Source organism: Hesperophylax consimilis, chromosome 1, assembly GCF_061612785.1.
Source record: "Hesperophylax consimilis isolate HC1 chromosome 1, BYU_Hcon_1.0, whole genome shotgun sequence".
In the NCBI taxonomy this organism is placed as follows: Eukaryota; Metazoa; Arthropoda; class Insecta; order Trichoptera; family Limnephilidae; genus Hesperophylax; species Hesperophylax consimilis.
Genome location: NC_142836.1, coordinates 19570195 through 19594730, shown reverse-complemented (window position 1 = coordinate 19594730; position 24536 = coordinate 19570195). Strand labels below are relative to the sequence as shown.

The following is a 24536-nucleotide window of genomic DNA, read 5'->3' as shown; positions in this document are numbered from 1 at the left end:
TCTGACGTTTCGGCTGTATATACATCTGAAGTTAGCTGCATGTGTCAAACTGCGACCTTTTTTCCAAACATCGATTTATTATTTTTTCTACCCATCGAATAGGATGTTATTAGAAGTTTTTTGAATAATAATAACACTTAATCGGTGATCTCTTACAATGTCTGCTGAAGTCGTGGAATGTCAGTTTCAAGGAAATAAGTTAGTATTACGAAATTCCAAATCCCTTTCCACTCATGCGTAAAAATAATGTGGTCTTAGTCATTGGTCATCAATGGCATATTATATTAATACGTTGTCAAATTCTGTCTCAAACTGGAACTTTTTTGCTGTTTTAATTAAGGCGGCCAAGCGGGTCGCTTAATTTTCTATGACAGCCTACTTGATTCTGTGCAACTACTACACAAACTTGATTCCGTGCAAAGGAGGGCAGTCCGTCTGATAAACAATTTATTGTTAACAGACCGATTGCCATCTCTAATGCACGGACGCAATGTGGGCATACTGTGTCTGTTCTACATATATTTTAATGGAGACTGTTCTAAGGAACTAGCTTTTTAAAAAAAAAGAAAAGCCCCTACTTAAACCCGTTTCCCAATGCTGCTCATCCGGGTGGTGACATAGCTCCCCTGCCTTTACACTGTACAGACAGGGGCGCTCTTGTGAGGTGTCACATCCATTAATAAAATAAATATGAAACACATAATATCAACAACTTACCAAGGAGCCTGATTTTGTGTGCGCTTTTAACCCTAAAGTTATTGGGTTTTATTTTCATGACCTGATTGTGTCTCATTATATATTTTTTAAATTCTTTGCACCACAAACATTTATTGTTTTATATTTATCTTTAGCTATACTTAAAAAGCTCAAACATTAGTAAGGAGATTGTCAATAAATCTCGTTGTTGTAGAATAAATGTGTATAAAAATCTCATCCCAAATTGCAAAGACTATACATATTTAATATAATGGCACTGGGACTGGGACTATGGTTTCCCTATTTGAAGAATGTTGTGAGGCTGAAGGAAGTTGAGGAGGTGAAGGAGTAGAGGAATGATAGGAAATACCAGGCTGTTCAGATCTGGTCACTAAATGAAAGAGGTCTATAGGTACCTACCTAAGAGTCCAGAGCAAACACTGCCACGGAGATTTCATGGGAACGCACAATTGCATACATTGCGTACTTGAAGTGAATGTGTCGTCGCAGCATTCTGCTGATACGCTCATATCTGATTTCACAATAAGTTATGAGTTGTTTTAAATTTTAAATAAAGATGTCATGATGCATGAATTCACTGTATAGATAATACACACTATGCCTTCCATGTAGATTTGAAAGGAAACCAATATCGCCACTGACGTAGTACCTTATGATTTTAACCCATTTAGCATGCACTCTGTTTCTCTTACACTGCCTGGCGTTGTATATCGCCATTACATTTTTGAGTAAATTTAAAATTCCATAATGATGAAACAGGGTTCAATTTGAAATTTGAATCTGATCAGTTTGAATTTTGGATCTCAAAAAACACCCCCATTGTATTTCTTTTGTTCTTACTATTCCATGCGTGAATTACTGCCTGTCACCTGTCTTAAACATTTGATATAATAATGCATAATATAATATTATTATGATTTAGGTACTTCTATGACTAAAGGATGGTTTACACAATGAATTTGAAGGCATTGTCAGTGCTAAGTGTAGTGATAAGTAACAATTTAGTTTCTGTAATAGAATCATTCATATTTTTTCAGTTTAGAAATCCCCACCACAAATCCTAGTATGTAGTAGTAGGTGGGGGCTGCGGTCCTTGTACTGTTGGACGTATGGAAAAGCACTTTCTTTGCTCGTAGTACTAAATCGACCCTTAACCGCTGCCAGCCATATTAGTAGGTGAGGCATAAACTTTACTAAATGCGTGTGTAGTTCGTACTCTCACGACAGTGATTTAGTTACTACTTAACTCTGGCGGCGTGTAAACCAGCCATTAACCTTTAATATTATTTCATCGGTTCAATCTGCACGTAGCAAATTCGATAGAAAAACCTAATTTTTTTAAATGAATTTCTCTATGCATAAATTATTTTATGCTGAGGATATTAAGAGCGGGAGCACACAGAGTTCTGCGTTCTAGTGACCGTTGACCGCTCAAGAGTTCCAAAGCACACAAGCGGCGTTCAAATTCTCGCGTTTTAGTTTCGTTTGGGTCTTTGCATATGCAACATGTCACTAGAAAGTTCATCATCCGATGAAGAATTATTGCTCTTGTGGAGCTTAGCAGCTTCTAAAAAGAAAAGGAAGTATTGGGTGCACCCAATCAACACAACGCCACAAGAACAAGGCGAATATACTAGTATTTTTCAGAATTCACTTAAAGATGAACAACGATTCTATATTTATTTTCGAATGTCGATTAATAGTTTTAATGAATTGTATAACATCATTCAACCCGATATCGAAAAACAAAATACTAACTGGAGGAACTGTGTTTCATCAAAAGATAGGCTGGCTGTATTTTTAAGGTATGTATTTATTTATTAAGGATAAGAAAAGACATTAGAATATTTAGAAATAATAACAAAATATACGAATAAATAATTTACATCACTTAAATCGTATAATAAACTCCTTTCCCTAACCAATTCAATTAACTTTTCCGTGTTTGTTACCTCAGACATCGCGGCGTTCTGGCGTTCTCTGCCTCGGCGGGAAAAGAACTCTTAGAACGCGACGTTCCGTTTTGACCGCCGCGGTCTGACTGCCCGCTGTGTGCGTTGTTGTTATAGTATCAGTACATTCTAATGAACGCCGAACGCGGAACTCGGAACTCCTGACCGCTCTCTGTGTGCTCTCGCTCTTATGGTGCAAGTATTGTTCACAATAACCCAGTTGTAAGTATTATTATACTGAGAAGTTGATGAGGATTAACTAGTTGAAAGATTTTGTTTTCAAGCACACACAATCTATAAAGAATTAAAAGTTCATTACGGTTGAAGAAATTACCCGTGCATATAAAGTAAATTTTTTTCCATGGTTATCATTATAAAGGACTATTCAAACAGCACTTAATATTGGTTACACACTTGATGTCAATAAAACAAAATATCTGACATTTTCTTGCCAGAGGACAGGCGTAGATGACTTTATTCTCAAATTACATTCATGACAAGGAATCTATCAACATAATCAAGGCTTATCATGCCTCTGTCCCACAATAGCACACTCCAAAAGCATCAAATATCTTGGAATTGAAATCGATGAAAATCTCCAAAGGAACTCAAACATTGACGTAATTATAAAAAAACTCACCAGGTACGTATACTTCTTTAGAAACATCCGTAATCCTCAATATAACGACACTAAAAAAATGTACTATTTTTGTGTCAATCACTAATAGAGTATGGGATAACTGGTTGGGGCCTTGAGCACTCACACAGAGTGGCTCAACATAACCCAAAAAGTACAATTCAAATGTACAAAAACTTTCTTCAAAATATATTTTATTTAAAATTAAAATAATATATCTGAATACTTCACTGCCCAACATAAATACTCAACCAGAGCAATAAGCCAAAATATACTGGTTACTCCCAGTTTGAAAACATCTTTTGGAGAGAGAAATATTAAATTCTATGCTACGAAATTATACAATGCTCTACCAAATCAAACAACAAAAATAACGGAAACGAATATATTTAAAACAAATGTAAAAACATGACTGAGAGAACAAAGTGATATTCAACTTACAAACATTATGAAGACGATGTAAAGACAACTTGAAACTCAATACAAAAGTTTAAACACTACTGGCCGCCTCAGAACAGGAAACTAGTGAGGAGGACTGCGAAAAAAATTGAATTTATATGTACTTATGTTTTACTTTATACCTACATCATTACAAACTTTGCAGTTGAAACAAATAAAAATAAAAAATTACATATATATATTGTAAGTGTGAAATGACAAAATAAAGTGAAACTGACACATAAAAGTTGAATTTCACTGTATATAAGCTTATATTTAAAAAAATGCAAAATGGTTGAATTTAAAGAATTACCAGTTAGTAGTGCAATGCCTAATTGACTACACGGAAGTGCCCTATAAACACATATGCTGTATAGTAAGAAACTGCATTCATTTAAAATTAGAAGATCTGAGATATTTTACAGCACTTTATTGAGCCTTTGCAAATCTTTCTGAGACGTCTTTCCAGTTGGCAACATCGAAGATACGCTTGACGTAATCAGCGCGAACGTTTTTGTACTGAAGGTAGTAGGCGTGCTCCCAAACGTCAATTCCAAACAGTGGGATCAAACCTGAAAACAAACCAACAAAAATATTGAAACAAGAAATTACGCTACTTATTTCTACTGCTTATTTTAGACTCAACCGGTTTCGCCCTGCTATGGGCATCTTCTAACTAGTGCATTTTGAACTTAGGTGAGGACATTTACAACATCTGGGTCAAGAGTAAAAATCAGCTTTGTCCAAGAGTTGCATTGAAAATATGATGTTTTGTCTAAATTTATACTTGATATTTCAAAGCTCCATGATGGAAATAATCATTTAAGCTGGAAAAAGTGCAAATTACATGATGCCAGAGCTCACCACTCCAGAATTTTTGATGCTCCAGACAAACAGATTTCTACCCTCTAGTAAAGACTATTTAACAAATTGGAATAAATTTTCAGCATATCAAATACAAATACTATTTGGTGTACCTACATAGTATATACAATACACCTTTATACATAATATGCTTTAATACCCTCTAAAATATGGGTTAGTTGCAATGAAAAGATATCTGCTTTTTTTAATATTAAATAATATTGTAAGCGTGAGATGATGGAGCAGCCCGAATACCTATATGAACCATCATAGAGCAGTTCAAATACGCTTGGAATACAGAAGGGTACCGCACCTCAACCTTTACCACCTACTGAGAGAGTCAACACGAACACAAGCAGTCTGCATTCTAACGCCGAAAAGCTTGGAAAGTACGACTCTATGGCTGCCTTACGTATGCAAGTTTTTTCCCGTAAGTCGATGGCAAAATTACCAATGTAAAGAACACTGTAAGTCTCTTTAAGTAATTTATAGCAAGTTACAGAAGTCGTAAGAGGCGTAAGTTTTTGACAGGTCTAATCACATCCGCGGGACCTTACAGCCTTCTCACAGATTATGAAATCAGTTTGATAAGTTGAGACAACAAAACTAGTTCTTTACTATATACAGAAAACAATATAAAAAAAAACACTAGATAGAACTCAAATGGGCACTACGAAAACGAATGCAAACTGAAAAAAAAATTCTGACTCCAAAAAGCGAAGAGATATAATTTATTTTTCAGGTGGAAAAAGGCTTTTTAAAAATGAGCATCCTTTTTAATTATCGGTCCGATCATTACTGCTCTCAACGTTTCTGTTTATAACATTACGTATTTGAATTCGAAGTCGGTTGCTGTCATCTGGCTGTCATTCGGATAAAATTAAAGAACTCCATTCAATTCTGCTGTTAACGGAACAAAACCGCATGGAGAATTGTTTCTCTCAAACCATATTCTATTCCAATACTTTATTTGGGCCCTTTCTTCTTTATTGACAAAATCGCATAAATTTGACAGTGGCAAATTGTTGTTTACAGGAAGCCATCTACCGCAATAAAATAACGGGTATAGCAGTCGCTGTGAGCACTTACATAACTTAAACTTTTGAACAACTTCCGTGAGCATTAATTACCATAAGTTGGATGCATATGTAAACGCTTCTGTGAATAACTTATCAAAAACTTATGTAAGTCGAATTTTTTTACTTATGAGTGTAAAGCCAGCTTATTGATTAGTTATACAAGGTTATGACGTTTACGTTTACGATGTCAGTATAGATCTTCTCAATGTACCCATTAGTGCAGGGGTTCCCAACCTTTTTGTACTCTAGAACACATTCTAAAATATCGGTAGGGTGGCGGGCACCACCTATTTTTAATCAACAAACTCGGGGCAGCAATCGCTATCAAAATGACAACAACGCGGTTCCAGGCGGGGAATGCTATTTGCACATCACTCCTTGTACACGCCGAAAACCCGAAGTGAGCCGATGATCACCGAACCCATCGGGACGGTACGAGCATGTGACTACTGTCAGTTTGGTTGTCGGGGCCATGGTTATTGCTTTCACTGACAGACAGAGCTGGCAGAGTCATGTGCCATGTTTTTGGCGCCTTCGGCGTTCATCGGCTCAGTTCGTGGTGTTCGTTCACTTCGGGTTTTCTGCGTGTACAAGGAGTGATGTGCAAATAGAACTCTCCGTTCCAGGCTAGCGTGAAAAATGCAGTCTGGCTGGCCGCTAGACAGGTTGCGACAAGTACTGTCAGTAAAGGAACCACTCATACATACAATATCGCAAACATACGAACGTATTTAATAAACCTAGGCACTCAAAAAAATTAAAATATCTAACAAATAAACAAAAATAAATCACATTTTTAATTAATGTTTATGAAAAAATTATTTCACTGTCGAATAGTGGCGGGCACATACGAATCATTCCCTAAGATCATACAAGTTTTTATTTATGTTTGTATTATATCATTTAGGTTTGGTTATTACCGGTGGTTCCCTCCAGGGGATCCTGGTTGCTGCAGGTGGCAATTTGGAGTTTCTTGGATTCCTTATTCAGGCCCAACCATCCCCATCCTGAGCCCTGTACTGCGATAGACTGGTTAGCCAACTTGTCCTTCATTTTCTCCAGTGATCCAAAATCTCTGAAAGAAAGAAAGTAGGTATATCTTGTTAAATTAATTACATAATAATATTATCTAGAATTCAACAATTAAATCTGTAACAATACTGTAAAACATCATAAAACTATGTAGTAGTTCTGTGAGCAGTAAACCTGGCGCCCAAAATGGTATGTTTCTTATTTAATAAATCAACACCTAAATTTTCTATGAAATCAGAGATTTGTAAATAGGTACTTAAATACCTGCATACTTAATTATAAACCATATATTATTTTATGTAACATTTAAAACAAGGAAATATACAATTTGTTCAAAGAAACGTCAATATCTCAATGACAATTCTGTTTTCAGATTTTCTTTAGGCAGATATATGTATTTTGCTGTAAAAAAATATACTGAATTGCGAAACTGAGTTTGTGTCTATGCAGAGGACTTTAGACTTAGTTTTCCAACGAGCAGGGCATTTGACTTGGCCACTTTTTATTGTATACTCACAATATATTTATAAGGACTAGGTGAGTGTGCTTTTAACTCCCAGTTCTTCTATGAGTTTGGTATGAAATGGCCCAGTTATTTGTCACATTTCAATCATTATCGAGATATTGTTGTTTTCATCAGTGGGGGTTTTTTATTGTTTCGACACTGATGAACTTACCTTTCAATAGCGGCAAGGAGTTCTTTTGAAGGAGCTCCTCCATTGGGAGAAAGGTTTTGCCAGAAGATAGTGTGATTGATATGGCCGCCTCCATTGAAACGGAGAGCAGGAGCCAAGGAGATTATTGTAGATACATCACCTGTAATATATCAAATTCATAGGACTTTTAAGTTTTTTTTATGTGCAATCTACTAATACACAAGTATATAATGTAGGCAGACAAAAATCAAAAATGAAAAAGAATTAATAATGTTTTTTTCATTAAATATCTTGCATAAAGATATAGATTTAAAATTACATATAATATTTGCAAAAAAAAAAATTATCATAAAATTTGGAGCAGTGGTGAAGATCGCATCAATGAGGAGAGGCTCTTTCAATAATCAATAGGATTTTACTTTTAAATCTTTCCCACTGATGCAAAATATATCAATATAGGAAGAAATTTGGTTAAGGAGCAATATACTCTTCTCCACCAGGCAGAAAGATAGAATAATCTATCATGATGCTTTCTAAGACAATTATCAGAGTAGCTAGGGAATTTCGGAATAAATAATTCCCAATATTATTTTCATGTCTTCTGTTGCGTTTCGGATAAAAATTTCCGCAGATAATTTTGTGTGATTCAAAATTTCCCTAGAATTTTCCCTAATTTCGTCGACATTAGGATTACATTAGAAATTTCCCCAGATTCCTTACTTTAAAAAAACAGGAACTCCATTTCTCCCTTTGAAATTCTAAATTCCCCAAATCTGGGTACTTTTCCCCAGACATACCATCACTGGGATAAAGCAATTAGCAATTTTGAAACTTATACTGACCTATTGGAATGATCGCTAAGCGAAATTTTAACTAAAGTGGCACCAACTCTCCGGAGAATTTAAGAGCACTGTTCATGTTTCGGAGAAATCTCAATACCATTTCAATACTATGATCTACATTCACGCTCTGCGTGAATAGATAATTGATGTTCTCTGGCGTTTCTTGATGAGCGTTATGGAATTCGCTCGGACCATGTGACTTGTGACATGTGTTACAAAGAACGAAAATTCGAGCGCTTATAGTAGTATTACATTTATTACTGTTATTTTACTGTTGTTTATTATTTATTATCAGTTGATAATTATTACTACAGATTGACTGAAATTTTGGGTGTGCGTTGCTCCAACGTTCCTTAGCGCTAGCCGCCACTGCTTCTACCATCACGTAGAATCACCTCTCGAAGTTTGTGCACTTTACCGGTGGACACCCTGTTATTGACCAATATAATATCGTGGAGGATTCATACCTTTGGATTGTGCAGCGGCAAGTTTATCATCAGCGACATTAAGATTTGCAACATATGTAGCGTGATGTTTGCCGTGGTGTAAGGCCATTATGTCGCCGGAAATGACTGGCTCCAGCGCTTTGTACTCATACGGCAAGTCGGGGAGTGTGTGCTTCTGCTTCGTGGAAACATTGTGTAGGGATTTCCTTCTGGAATATGAAAATATAATATATCAAATACAAGATGGTAAAGAGACGTGCAATAATAAATAGGTAGGTATTTGGGCATTTCCGCATGTGTTTTTATACATTTCATTCAGAAATGTTAAATGCGATTTTTTTCAATGTTGGTTTAAATTTACGTAAAAATTGAATTTTTTAAAAATATGTAATATAAGCCATACATCACAAATTTAATCGTACACACGAAAAATTAATTCCGAAATGTTGTTTAAGTGAATTTAGAGGTGGGATCTAGTAAAACACACCACTTTTTCAAATAATAATTATTTAAAAATATAAACAGGTTCAACGATGTTGCAGTCCATTTTTTTATCAATTATGACCTCCTAACTTAAATACCCATATATTTATTTTTAATGTTTTTTTTTTATACTTAAAATAAATTTTTATTTTTAGGGTCTCCAAAAAACGCACTGAATCTATAGATTTGACCTGTGACATCACTGATGATCAGTCTCAAAAACTTTTTTTTTCAACCAGGAATCAAGATGTTTTTTATTTTTAAATATTAACATCTTGTCACTACTGTTATCGTATTGAATCAAAAGTGAAAAATGCCTCCAAGACAACAATTTACCAGGGTAAAAACCTGCATTAAAACATTTTCATCGGTTCAAATGTGAATGTGGACTAGAGTTGCCGATGCATATGTTTTAAAATACCCACAAGAGATGAAGAGATTTTAAAATTCCCCACGAGTTCCTTTACCTCTAAAATGAAACGAAATTCTATTTAAATTAAATATTTTTTACTATCTAGTTATTTCTGGATTTTCTCTTTCATTCAGGCTCTAAAAATATAAAAACCGACTTTTTTTGAAAATTTTCTGCAAACGAAAACGAAATATAGTGCATTCTTACAATTATTGTAAATATTATTCTTCAATATGGTTGGATAATCAAGAAATGCCCAGAATCCCCGCATTTTCCTAACAAAAAGTTTCACCCTGCCAAAAAAAACAATTCTTGAAAAATCTTAAAAATTCCCCACAATTTGGGGAATTCTCCACGAATTGGCAACCTTGATATGGATTTTGCAGACCATTTATATATATTACTGACGTAGACTGGTTGTGATCAGTTAGCAGTTCAGTCGTATCAACCAAATGGTGTTTTATTCATTTTTAAATGAAGATTTATAAGTTCCACATATAATAAAACTTATATATTCAGAATCAGCGATTATTAGCGATATGAATATATATTTTTAAGACATAATATTTTTCACTGTACAAGGGTAATTTGAAAAGTTTCCAGCCTCATCGACGTAAAGTAACGTAATTTTTTTTTTTCTATTGCCGTCTGATAGATGGCCTTGACATATGTAAACAGTACAAATTTCAAGTCATTCTGATCATTACTCTGTCTATGGCACTCTTCCAAAGTTGTCAACTGACATTGTCTGCCAACAATGGAGAAAATTGAGTATCGCGCAATGATAAAATTCCTGTATTTGAAAGGGAAGAAAACTCAGGAAATAAAAGATAAGTTAGAGTCTGTATACGGTGAAGCCTCCCCTTCATTTACAACGGTCAAACATTGGGTGGCCGAGTACAAACATGGGTGTACGAGCATTTTAGAAGAGGAACGTTCCGGGCGCTCGAAAACTGATGAAATCGATTTAGTGCATCGAACTGCGATGGAAGATCGTCGATTGACTGTTAAGGATGCCGCTTAGGTTTGTGAGATATCATCTGAGGGTGCACAAGATTTTACATCAAGATTTGGATATGAGAAAATTATCCGCGCGTTGGGTGCCGCGCTTGTTGACGATCGACCAAAAGCGTATACGGATGTACATCTCGCGCAAGTGTTTTAGCCTGTATCAAAAAAATTCAGTATAATTTTTGCAGCGAATGATAACCGTCGATAAAACATAGGTACACCACGATATGCCTAAGACCAATCAACAGTCAATGCAGTGGATTGCGGTGGGGGAACCAAATCCGAAGAAGGCAAAGGTCGTTCTCTCTGCAGGAAAAGTGATGGAGACAGTTTTATAGGATAGCCGTGGAATAATTCTTATCGATTACCTTGCAAAGGGTAAAACAGTCAACTATGATTCATTGCTGGATAAATTAAAGGCCACAATTGAGAAAAAACATCCGCATCTGGTCTGAGGTGGAAAACGCTGTAAACCAGTATTTATCAGGTTTAGACAATCAATTTTTTGCTGACGGTTTAAAAGGATGGGAGAAATGTTGAACCAAATGTATTGAGTTGCAGGAAGACTATGTCGAGAAATAAATGTTGTTTTGCTTCAAAATATGTGTTTTTTTAAACTTGCAAATATGTTTTTATAACTATGAAAAATATCAAACAAAATTGTGGGACATGAGAAAAGCGCAATGTACAAATTTTGGCAGAAAAATTGCCCAGTTACAAGACCTAAAACTAATTGGGTCAAATAATTCTGAATTCAAATTTAAAAAAACGGAGAATGGTTTGTTACGGATTCTCTTTTCGAAAGTCAGATCAGTGGCGATATAGGGAAATTGGTGGTGGGGGTAAAATTGACGACTTCTCTACAAACAAGCCCCGGCCGTAGCGTGAAACTGATCATGCAGCAAAACGCTCGTCGATCAAGATGGGCCAACACTTTCCAAACATTAAAAAATAGGAATGGCTCTGGCACTTTCTTACATGCAATTATGTAAAAACAAGGAAGATTTGGGTGAAGAATTGGTTGAATGCTGTAATTTTAGCCACATAAATTTAACGAGAGTACTGGAATCAGTAGACCTGAAGAACTTTTTAAGAATTGACATGGATTGTTTTGAAGAGCTACTCATAACAGTGACTCCATTAATCAAAAAACAGGATACCATAATGCGAGATCAAAAAAAAGCAAGTTGATGCTAATATCAACACGGTTTCACTACACACTGGGTGACTCATGCTCACAGGCCTGATAGCGTGGGGTTGCACGTCCCAATCTTGGAGCTAGGGGGAATAATATAATTCCTGCGCTGATTTGTCTATTCACGCTGTGATCAAGGAAGCGATCTAGGGCACTGGCCACCACTGCCCCGATATTGCCACCGATTACAAAGCTGTGTAGGTTCTTTAAGAGAATTATTTTTTCAATTTCATGTGTTATACTAGGACCAGCGAGAGCCTGTATGTACGTCATCGATGGTTGTCCTCTTCCTTCTCACAGGTCTTGTATAAAAACGAAAAAGACAGAAGATGCTCGAATGATGACGTCACATACGACCTCTTGCAGGAACTATTATAAATAGCACTTGGTTTCAACATAATTACTACATTTGGTAAAAGATGCATTAAATTTCCATTTTTTCTCAAAGTTAAGTTTGAAGGTTAGGAAATACGCATAAATTATTAAAATAACTCAAACTAGCACCCTAAAAACCTATTTTGTGAAAGTTTACTTAAATCCCCTATTTAAATAATTGTCTCCTTTACACATGTCAAAATCAAGTGTTGCTTTTTTAAAGAGCCTTTGCATGCAGCGGAATGTGTTATAAAATTAGCAAACATTCAACATTATTGTTGACCTCTGTTACTGATAAATGCACAATGTTTTTGAGTAGGTATTTGTTACATGCGATTGAACCCACACACATGATTATGTTGTCAAATTATGTAATATAAGAGATCAGGCAAACATTTTCCGTTATAATTTTTTATTTTTTTTAATTTTTTTATATTTACTCCACACAGGAGGCCCTGAAGAAAATAATTTCCCTCAGGGCCTATGTCATCTTTGGGGATGCTGTGTGGAGGGTCTTTTTGTGGAGAGGAAGGAGTGAACATGGGTCTTGAAGAGTCCCATGTTGTAGGAGGGAGGAAACACAGAGGCCAGCAGTTCGTTCCACAGCCGAGCTGTTGAACTTAAGAACGAATCGTAGAAGCGACCCGTTCTCATGTGACAAGTGTCAACTGTGTACAAATGTTGGGCGCGCGTTTGGCGTGTATCCCGACTACGCACCGGTGCCGAAGGGATCAATGACGCTAGTTCCTCAGAGCATCTTCCATTGTAATACCGATAGAACAAGGACAGCATACCTACCTGACGCCTGTGCTCTAAAGATTGCAGTCCGTTTGTTAAGATTGGGGAATCTATCAAACGGACCGCCCGTTTCTGCACAGAGTCAAGGGTTTTTTTCAGGTATTTAGGGGCTCCAGACCAGAGATGGCTGCCAAATTCGACCGTAGGGCGCACTTGCGATTTGTACAGGGTGAGCAGTTGTGTACTATTAAAGTATCTGCGGGCCCTGTACAGTACGCCCAGCTTCTGAGAGGCCTACTTTACTCTGGCTTCGATGGAGCCCCCGTACCTGAGCTGGTCACTTATAGTTACACCAAGCATATCAATGGAAGGCCTGTTCGGAAGATTGCTTCCGTTGAAGGAGACTAGATTATCATTTGGATCCCTTTTAGACGTAATCAGACAGGATTGGGTCTTTGAAACATTAAATTCGACGAGATTATTTTTACCCCAGGAGGAAATACTCTCGAGATAACCGTCCATTCTCTGCTTCAAAGCCCTCCGAGCCGTTGGAGTTTGTGTGCCCTTTGGGGGCTTATCAAACAAAAAGCTATCATGAACTGTACTGTCATCCGCGTAACAATGAATCGGTGCACATGTCAAAAGGTCATTGATGTGCAACAAAAACAAAGTCGGAGACAGAACCGATCCCTGTGGGACGCCAGCATTTATGGAGTGCGAGGAAGAGGTGAAACCGTCAGCAACCGCCTGAATCGACCTATCCCTTAAAAAGTTAGCAATCCACGTACACAGGGATGCGGGAAGTCCGTAAGAATGCAATTTGTTGACAAGTCCTCGGTGCCAGACCCGGTCAAAGGCCTTGGATATGTCTAGTGCGACCGTTTGGGTCTCACCGTGACGTTCCAGGCACCGCCCCCAAACATGCGTCACATACGCGAGAAGATCACCGCACGAGCGGTTCCGCCGGAATCCGTATTGACAGTCGTTGATAATTTTGTTCTTCTCGAGGTATGTGAGCAGTTTGTCGTTGATCACACGTTCCATCACTTTGGACAGAACTGATGTGATCGCTATGGGGCGGAGGTTGGCCGGGTTGGAGCGGTCACCTTTCTTGGGAATAGGGTGAATTACCGCTTTTTTCCAACCAGAGGGCACAGTGCCACACTTCAGGGACATTTTGAAGAGCTTTGTCAAAACCGGAACTATTTCCGCAGCACACCTTTGCAATACCAGGGCAGGTATTCCATCAGGTCCACTAGCTTTGTTAATTACTGTGATGTTAAATAATCAAAAGATTAATTGAGATAGAATAGGTAGTATTCAAAGATATCTTACATTTTCCTGAAAGTGCAATATAAAATAATTATTGTTTTTATGATTATAGAATAAAATCAAATTTTAATAAAAATTGAGTTATATTTTAACTTACAAAATAGTTACAGACGAGCCTCGGAAAGCAAACATTTTTTTAATATATCTTATTTGCCGGCCGGTTACCTAAAATAATACGAAATTTTGATCTTATGTCAAATTTTATTAATCTGTCAGACTAAAAACATTACGTAAATTCACGCAAGCGCACAACTAATATTCTCAATTCACAAACATTTTTCATTATATATCAATTTCATAAAAGATTTTTTGTGGAATACAAAACTTCTTAATTCCTTTAAAACAACGGTTATTGTTAATGATTTTAAAATAGTTCCCGTGTCTTTAGGTTCAAGTTTTTTTACGTTTGCATCATTGACAAAATGAAAGAAACATAACATATATTATTTCTGTAGAAAATCCATCGGTTGTTAATCGCTGCATTAGTATTGCCAAAATAAAAAAAAGTTTTTTTTAAGGACCGGCAAGTAGGTACTAAGTAGATATTTTTTTCAATCTCGATCAGCATTATTTATTTTCTACAATAATTATATAATAATATTATGCATCACTAGCAGAGATGTGTGTAAAAAACGCAGAATATTATTATTGTAGGATTTGTGAAGCTGAAAGCATTAACAAATATATTGCCTCAGGATTAAAAACTTACAAAAACTAGAATCATTGTCAATTTTAAAGACAACCAGAAATTTGTCTACCTGACGAAATCTGTCAAAAATTATAATAAATAGCACATTTCAAACAAACAAGTCATAACTAATAATAAATATATATATTTTTAAACTTTTTTACTTATTTTTTTATACTTAACTTCATATTTAATGAAACTTGATCCCTTATATTAGACTTTATTCTTTATGCTCTATACTTTATACATCATAATTTTTAACTTAATATTTATGTTAAGTTATATAAGGAATTATTAATTAATTGATTAAAAATATATATTTTGGTACTTACCTATTTTATTGCTTGTCCGAGTTGTTCCTACAATCAGTTCCAATTTTGGAAATGATTCTTAAATTCAAAGCAATTCCAAGTTTTACAGTAAGTTCATTGAACCCAATTAAACCGACGTTGCAGACAAAATTACAGCTGAAATTAGTATTTTTGACTCAATAAAAAATATTTTTACTTACCTTAAGTTACAAAAGTAATGACGTCCATAGACCTTTACGTAACTTGAATTTTATGTACGTAGAATAATCCCGAACGAGATTTGAAGCAGTCAACAAGTTAATTTTACAATACCCAAAATGTGACAAATCAATCAGTTTTAGGCGTTAGATGTTTGAAATAGAATAAGTGCATCTAAACAGCTCCACTCAGATTCTCCAGTCAAACTAGCTCCACTCAGATTTTATTCCTAGTTTTCGAGGTTTCCTTTTTACGCACCAGCAAATTTACGTAAGTCGCTTAACTTGTTACGTAACTTGTGGCTTTACTGTTTAATAATTATTGTAGAAATATGTAAGGCCAGAATTAATTAGATAATAATTAGTTTCGATTATTTTGAAATTGGTCATAAATAAAAGCCCTTGTATGGGACGGGACATATAACGACAAATTAATTATTAAAATTTTACACTATTTCCCATAACCATGTAGATTCATTTTTACTATTTGAGGTTTTTTATTAAATTGGAAATGACTTATAAGCAAACTCTTATAAATAATTTTTTTTTTTCGACTTTATGTCCGGGTTAAATCTTCCCCACAGGAAAAACTAAACCCTTCCACACACTTTTCCAAAAATGATTATCTAGTCGATCCACATTATGCAAGTGCATTATATAAGCATAAGTTATGAACTCCTGCAACTTATAAACATACATACACCCAGAGTAACAACACGACAAAATACAATATTCTACAGCAGCACACATAAGCGTAACTACATTGCCCACTCTCCGATACAACGACTTCACACCATGGGAAATCATTATTTGGGTGATGTTGACATATTCAATACCAACTTGGCAAGTTTTGTGGATCATTTAAAACATTTATTTCAACAATACTCCTAAACACATCATGTAAACCTACAAATAGCTGTAATTTTTTGTTTTTGTTTCTTGTGTTTGTATGACTTGTTGCATAGCTTTTAACAAATGTAATTTTATTCTTATTTCTTATGTTTCAAAGTATGTATCTGTCAAATTAAAATTATACTACCAACCATGTAAAAGCCCCCTGGGCGTTAAATAAAGAAATAAATAAATAAATAATAGATTATATTATTATTATTAATAATGTTTTTTTTGACTATGCACTCAATGAAAAACCCACATAGCCAAGTTATGAAAAGCAAATAAAATAAATTTTGTGCTATTGAACCGTTTTACAATATAAAATAAAAAATATATTTGTGTAAAATCATATTCAAATCAAGGGAAATTTATAAATATTTCGACTTTGTAGATATCATTGTGAACACAATTTAGTGAATAAAATAATTTAGCATCTTACATAACCCAATGAGGTAATTCGCGATAACAGAGAAGTTGGTTTTTTCATAACCACTTTTTTTGTTATTTTAAAATATCAACTGTATTAAAAAAATTGTTTTGGCATACACTTCATTAGCTGTTAATGATTAAAATGGTATTGCCTAAATTTAAAGTAGCTAAGTAACGTTATTGAGGTAAATAAGTACTAATGTGATTGAAATCAAACCCAATAAACATCTTTACTTTTAGAATAAGAAGAAACCTTTACAACTTAATCTTGAAAGCCATGTTGATTGTTCTCATGAAATCTTACCAATACGACCTATTCACATTATTTTGTCGGTATTAGCAGGGTATTTATAAAATTATATTAGGTTACCTACAAATATAATATACTATATTGAAGATAATATAATGTAAACAGAAAAAAAGAAATATTGCTACTAAACATTGTACACATACATTATTATTAGGACAATATCAGAACCAGCTGTCAGCACAAAGAGCGCATACCTTTATTGAAAAGCTTGGAATAATATCTTTTGATGGTCTTTCTTGAATTACAGAATCGAGACGAGGCAAAAATATTTATGCTCTTAATTTAAATAATAATATTATAATCATGGACGAATAATATGTACACAATAATAATTTGACGCTTATGCACATATGTATGTATGTTTAGTCCAGGCAGCCTCCATTAGTGTAATTATTTCAGGTGTGTTTGTTGAAGGCACAATATTCAAAGAATTTTAATAATATGTGCTGCTGAAAATATTTATTCACCAATCACTGATTTGACTTTTAACTGTAGGGTGTTTGAATAAAAATTAGAATAATTAAAACTTCCTTTAAAAATTCCCTTATGTACTTATGTATTTTTATATAAATATTGGAAGAATTTTCAGAAAAAACATTGCATCGATTTAAAAAATACAAGCTACAAATAATTTCAGCCAAATTTTATACTATCAATCTTTATGAAATTAAAAAGCACCGAAGTCATGATATTCAAAATTTTGTGACAATGTATTTTTCATTATAAAACGTACCAGCAAAACAAGTTGCACGAAAATTTGCACAGTTTCTGCACCACAATACCAGACGTTGAAAAATAAACACAATAAATAAATAGTACAAAAGGTTATTTATAGAAGCCGCAAAATAAGTTGTCTCATAGTACGTGCAAGATGGAGACTCGTATGAGCTTCAATGTTATATGTGCTCTTTTAATATTCTCAGTTAAATTCTGTAAGTAATAATAAATTTCAATATTATAATCTGTGATGTTCTAGTAGAGGAATAGGAAATAGTGTTTTTTTATTAGGAAGGTTGTAATATTGTTGAAGTGTTCTTAAAACACGTGGCAGCAGTTTTAGGGGAATTCATTATTTCCAGGGTCGGATTGAATAGGGGCTCTGTTCAACTGGACATTTTGGTGTTCCCTTGTCTATCTGGAGGTCCCCTGAGAGAATAGTTCTAAGTTGTATATTTTGTCTCGATCGATTTGTGTAGAGGTGTTCTGAAAATATTTTTAGAGTTAAATAGTGTTTCTACTTCTCAAATCTTGTATTTGTGTTAATTATTATTTTCGCTTTAATTGTTGTTCCCAGTTTTAAATACTCTCATTAAATTAGAGGAATCAAAGCGGTGTCCCTCAAAATTGGGACATTTGCAACTCTATAAATCTGCCACTTATTTGTTCCATAGTAAAATATTTAAAAATGCCCTTGTAGGTCTGCAACAAATAATACATTACATTATTATTTTTTTTCAGATGTCTCCCATTCACAAGCAGGAGCTCCAATAAGTGAGTGATTAATTTTATTTTAAAATTGATGCCAAAAGGGTTTTTTTAACAAAAAAAATATACATCATGTGATTGTTATTCATTTACTATTCACTGCTGGAGAAAAGTATCTTTTAATCATTAGTCTAACACATCAAAAGGAAGATGATTGGGATTGTGTACTTAACTACATAGAGAGACACTCCTCAATGTATTATATGCAAGTGAAACTCTTTATAAAGGTTTTTCGAAGGATTGTATAAAATAACTCATTTGAGAACTAGTGGCGGCTCGAGCACTTCTTTGAAGGGGTGGGACTGACATTTTTTTGACGTGTATGTACTGAAATCTCACTGCCCGGAGAATATTATTATAAAAAAATTTTCTCTGCACCTAATCAGATTATAGACTATTTAAAGTAGACGAGTATAATAAAAATAACTCAATACCTTGGTAGATTATGGAAAAATTTATTTTTAACACATGCGATTCCCATTCGAATCTAACATAACTTTCTTGACCCAATAAAAATTGTCTAATTATTCATCACACAGGGATTTAAAAGTTTGTCCGGAGCTCTTGAAGTCCACATACAAGTGTGCATGGGTGGTTTTGCAAAATGCCTAGAAAACATACTTAAATCACTTAAAAAAAGGAATTTAAGGTAAAAAGTCTCATAACGTCCCTTGTCTACGCATATCCCTGTGCGTACAGCGCATGGCAAATATACATTAACTTCAGTGTCGTGTTAGAAATTACAAGGAAATAAGTGGAGGGAACGTCTGTTCGTTCATAGGACCTGCTCAAATTTCGATTTTTATTTTATATTTATGCAAACGTTAATTGCTTTATATGTTTAAAGAATTCATTCATTTCGTTAAAGGCAAACCTTGCAAAGGTTTCAGGAATATCTCGTGGGGATTGTCCCCAGTGTCCCCAATGTCCCCCCATAAAGAACCACCACTGGTGGGAACTTAGTCATAATATATCATGTCTGGGGTTTACTGTATTTGTATACCTCCAGTTTTAGGAATAAAGTTTTCACATCTGAAAGATGTTTGACTTCATCATATTAGATGCAAATTGATTTTAAGGGTAATCTTATAATGTATATTTACCAGAATGTGCGGCGAATGAAGAATACAGCACCTGCGGCACAGCATGCCCAGACATATGTAATGCTAAAACCCCCATCAAATGCAGCGTACCCGACTGCATCGTGGGATGTTTCTGCAAAAAGGGATGGGTCAGAAATAATGATGGCGCCTGCATTAAACCAAATGAATGTGTACCGGATCGTAAGATTCCAGACAAATACTTATTAATTATTTTTCATAGTATTATTTATGGCTCTTCCTACCATTTTCATAATCACTAATTGTACTATGATTTTTTGGCTATCGAAATGAATTATCATTATAAGAAATATGATCATTAATATTGCATTGATTATGTAAATGCGCAGACGCTGTGAATAATAATAAACACAAATTAAATACTTAATAAAATCACTGGACAATTTCAATAAGATGTGTGTTGTGAGATCTTGTTTTTATATTAATTTTGCGAATTTGTTTTTTCTAGTTAACAAGCTAATTGAGTTCTACGTCTTGAAGAAATAAACTGAACATAAGTATTATTGATTTCAGCACCTGAGGTTGTAGTAAAGGTTACACCCATAAAATGCACAGGAGTGAATGAAACATTTGTGCTGTGTGGAACTGCTTGCCAATGGACTTGCGATAACTGGAACTCCTCTGTTTGGTGTACATATCCATGTGTACCCGGGTGCTTCTGCCTCCCTGGGAATGTCAGAGATGCCCGCAACGTTTGCATGCCTGCCAGCAGGTGCCCTCCAGGTATGGAATATGTACTTTATCGTCAATTCTCGAGTATTGAAAGTAATGCTTTGATGAATCTTAACGGTGATGATTGTGTTGTGCAATCTTCCTGTGCCAACATTTTGGGTAGCCTACAGTAGCTAAATGAGGAATCAAACACACATCACATGTAAGAATCATGGATGTGACCTGATGATGGACACTGCAAGGCTGTCCGAAACATTATATCAACCAAAGTAGTAGGCTGTGAGAATCTTCATTCCTAATGATAAAAGTTCCGTAAATTCAAAATAAATAAATAATTTACTATTATGTATAAGCAATAATTATTAACCTGAAACACAAACCTAAATTGAAAAAATCTTATGAGAAAAAATGATAATAGACGTAAGTTTATATTTAATTAAATTTTATTTTTTTGTTGTTTTCCCGAGCATCATATTTCGTATTTAAAGGCATTTACTCACCTCATGAAGTATTAGGCCAAGCAGATCTAGCCACTTAACATAGCTCAACCCCTTTTAAGTAACATTTCACCTATATTCGTGGTCTCTTAGTAACTATCATTTTCTGTGGAAACAAACGTAATGCGTTCAACTTTTTTGAACAATTAAAAAATATGGCATACATGCACTCTGTACAGTTTGTGCATTAAAATTTCAGCTATTTAACATTGGAAACTGTTTTATATTTCTTCTGGAAGTGAAAGTTTCATAAAAGAGAACCCGTGTATAGAAACGGCTTACAAATTAATAATCAAACACTAACATTAGGCTAATTTAATAAGTTGTATTTCTCAGTTGGAACCTGCAAACTGGCCTCAAATTTGGAAGCACTTCCTCTACGGGGAGAAACCTGTGAAAACACTTGCGTGGAGCAGGTGAGGTGTATCGCTCCCCCTCGAGGAAAGTGTAACTGCCAATTTGGTTACTATCGAGATTCTCAAGGACAATGCGTTCCACTGGATAGATGCCCACGTAAGTTAATATCATCTATGATTACCTATAGATATTATAAAAATAAATATTAAGTGATTTTTCATGTTTGTATTAAACTCCTTATTATTTAAGTTCCTTACTGGCAGCTGGCATCGTTAGTAACAACGAGAGAGTGTTATTATTTTTCTCCATTACAGACTCAATTATGGTTGATTACAAACATATTGGATGTTCATTGTTGCAAAGAACCCATACGTTTACGACATGCACACACACAAACAAACACACACACACACACTCACACACGCACTCACAGACACAACACATCTACCTACTTTACCGCTTGCCTGAATTATTCTTCAAAAATGAAGTTCCAATTTTGAAAATGACACTTTAATTCGAAGCAAATTTGAGTTCATTGAATGTGAATAATTTTAGGCAGTAATATTGCACCAACAGCAGAAATTAGTATGTTTGATACCCATAACTTAAGACTATGCACATAACATTTACAAACTAGCTCATCAATAAAGGTTTACACAATATTGAATTCTGATCAAAATCTGTCAGGAATTCTCTGACTCTTATAAATATGTTCAGTGTCTAGGAGATTGTACAAACCTTATTACCCTCTAACGATGACATTTGACTTACTTCATGATTACCTAGCCCCCTTTAAGGAGTGAACAAAAATTATTTGTGAATCTTTACAATGATTTAAGAATAAATATTTTTCAATGATTCAGTGCACAGTTCTTGTGCATAATGATGTTCTGGGGCAAACTAATCAATTTACTACAATGAACTAAAGGAGTCTCTTAGAAAAACCCAACAGGCTTCATTACTTTCACAGAATGCTATGATTTATAATAAAACATAACGAAATTTGCGTATTTTCATGGTCCAGAATTACATATTGTTATTAACTCAGCTAGCAAGAGACTGTTGTAAGTCTTGAAACCTTATTTTCAAAGAGATGAATAATCTTCTTCCTTGTTCATTTATCATCATCACTATGTACAGCCCAGAGTGGATTTGGCCTCTTCTACAAATGCTTTCACCAGCTCTGTTCCCTCGGAATCCACTTCTAGTCCTCAGGCCTTCCCGTCTTGCTCCAATCCGCTTTCACGCAGTCGATCCACCACTTCCTTGACCTCCCTCTAAGCCGTTTCCTGTTCATTACATTTTCATAATTTTCCATAATAATTTGTTAAGCAAAATGTTTTTTTTCTATTTGTGACAGGTGGTTGCAACGGCACAAATCAAATATACGACTCCAGGGTACTACCAGACTTGAAATGTGACTCCCTCAAAGTGAATCCAGTGGCCGCGGTGAACGCCACAGAACAATGCTTCTGTAAATCAGGATTCGCCAGGAACGTAAAGAATGAGTGTATTGCTGTTGGTAGTTGCCCTAGGAAATAATTTCCTACAAATTTCTTAGCAAACTGCAACAATGTCCTTCAGCACATACAGATTAAAAAAAACATTTCCTAATGATTTAAGTTCTTACCCATATTTTAACCATTCGCTTTTACTTGTCAAATAAAATGGTTTGTAAATAATTATCTGTTATATTGTTTACTTACATCTCTTCTGCTATAAATAAATAAACATAAAGAAAACTTTTGCAAAATAAAGAAATTCTGAACCAAAAAACTGTTTTTATGATGTAACCTTTGTAATTTTCTTAATCCTCAAAATATTATACTGCAATGAAGAAAAAAAAACTGAATTTGGCATGTATATTAGAAGGCATGTTAAAAACAAAGTCAACATTTTTGTTGATTCAGGTGCTACTTGCATTATGTTGGGTTGTATAAAAAAATAATGCCTTTTGATTTATCCATTTCATTACTATTTTACCAATGTAATGATTTTGAATTGAAAGAATATAAATCACAAATAGTAAAGCTGATATGAAGTCATGATACAGAAGGTGTGGTGACGTGCTACACTCAACACAAAAATTCACAGCAAAAAATTGTAACAGTTTTCTACAAGTAGGATTCTACTGTGCTTCTCTTTCACTCAATGAAAATGTATGGCATGGAGATATCGGTCCAACTTCAAGGACAACTGATGCCAACCATATCATAATATGTGGTTTAATAGTTGTGATTTTGGTAATTTTGATTTTGTTACGAATGTTAATTATTATATAACTTATAATAAACTGATTTCTGAGTAGGACTGAGAAGGCACTAGGCAGGTCTGAGAACTCATGGAGATTTGTTGGTACATTTTTTTAATGGTTTAGGGTTTAGATTCATCAAAGTTATGTTGCCTGTTTGCTTATTGCCTTGAAAACATCTAGTAACTAATGTAGGTAACACTTGCTCCACACTATAAAATATCTGCTTCTTGACAAGAGGCTGCAGTTAAATCTCATGTTGAGCGCTGAGGAAGTTCGGGAAATGCTAAACTAAAACGAGTTCAATAAATTACACTGGGTTGTATTAAGAAAGCATACCATCAGACGAATTATTAAGTTAATTTTCTATTTTTGGACAATGTTGGGTTGAGCGATGTTTCACTTACTCCTGCAGCTGGAGAGTTTTACTGTTTCCCATATCAGGGATAAAGGAATGATATCAGGAGGTAATTGATGTAAGTCGTTGAAATCCAAATACATATTACACAAGTTGGCACAATACAATACATGTCATTTGCTTCAATTATGTCCCTTCTAAGGCAAGACTGTTCAAAACGTTGGGTCTAGAACAATATAATAATTGATGTATTCTTATATGAAGAAATTAAGGACACTTCAGCATACCCGTCACAAGCCCATAGAATATGTATTATGCAACTAATCAACTGAGGGCATTATTTAAGCACTCTCGTTACCTTGCAGGAGATTAAAACAAACCCGATCCTATGGACCACTCAGCCATAAGCAGGTCTAACTAAATAACAACTGTACCTCTCCTGCAGAATAATTCCAGCCTAAGAAGTCCAGTGGAATTGCGTTCATACAATGAAAAGTGAAGGATTTCATCGAAGTATACTAATTTTATTGTTAAAGCCACTGAAAGTACAATCGCTGGATGATGTCACAGGTTCAGGTAATAATAATAAAAAAAAACCATGGTTCCTATAGCCTGCCATGTATGATTTTAAGTTTGGTCAAGTACCTAATATTTAGTTTATCCATAATACAGCAATCTTGATCAAAAGCACCATCAGCTTCAACCAATAGGTAAGCAGTATGTACTTCTGCATTTCAATTTGCCAATCTGAAATTTC

General features: G+C 34.8%; 2 protein-coding genes across 2 annotated transcripts; one reads left to right on the top strand and one right to left on the bottom strand.

The window, feature by feature from the left end:
* Positions 1–3107: 3107 nt before the first annotated feature.
* On the bottom strand, positions 3108–14585 carry Sod2 (superoxide dismutase 2). Its single transcript, XM_089651200.1, has 5 exons — positions 14307–14585; positions 8685–8872; positions 7397–7535; positions 6608–6762; positions 3108–4316 (listed from the first exon to the last, which is right to left on the bottom strand). Exons 1-5 carry the CDS (start codon positions 14339–14341, stop codon positions 4174–4176), a joined length of 660 nt encoding a protein of 219 aa, XP_089507326.1. The 5' UTR covers positions 14342–14585; the 3' UTR covers positions 3108–4173.
* Positions 14586–17843: 3258 nt separating this feature from the next.
* Positions 17844–22946, top strand: LOC149426405 (mucin-5B-like). The gene is made up of 6 exons (XM_089651199.1): positions 17844–17970; positions 18497–18529; positions 19630–19806; positions 20158–20367; positions 21150–21326; positions 22531–22946. Exons 1-6 carry the CDS (start codon positions 17910–17912, stop codon positions 22710–22712), a joined length of 840 nt encoding a protein of 279 aa, XP_089507325.1. The 5' UTR covers positions 17844–17909; the 3' UTR covers positions 22713–22946.
* Positions 22947–24536: the final 1590 nt, after the last annotated feature.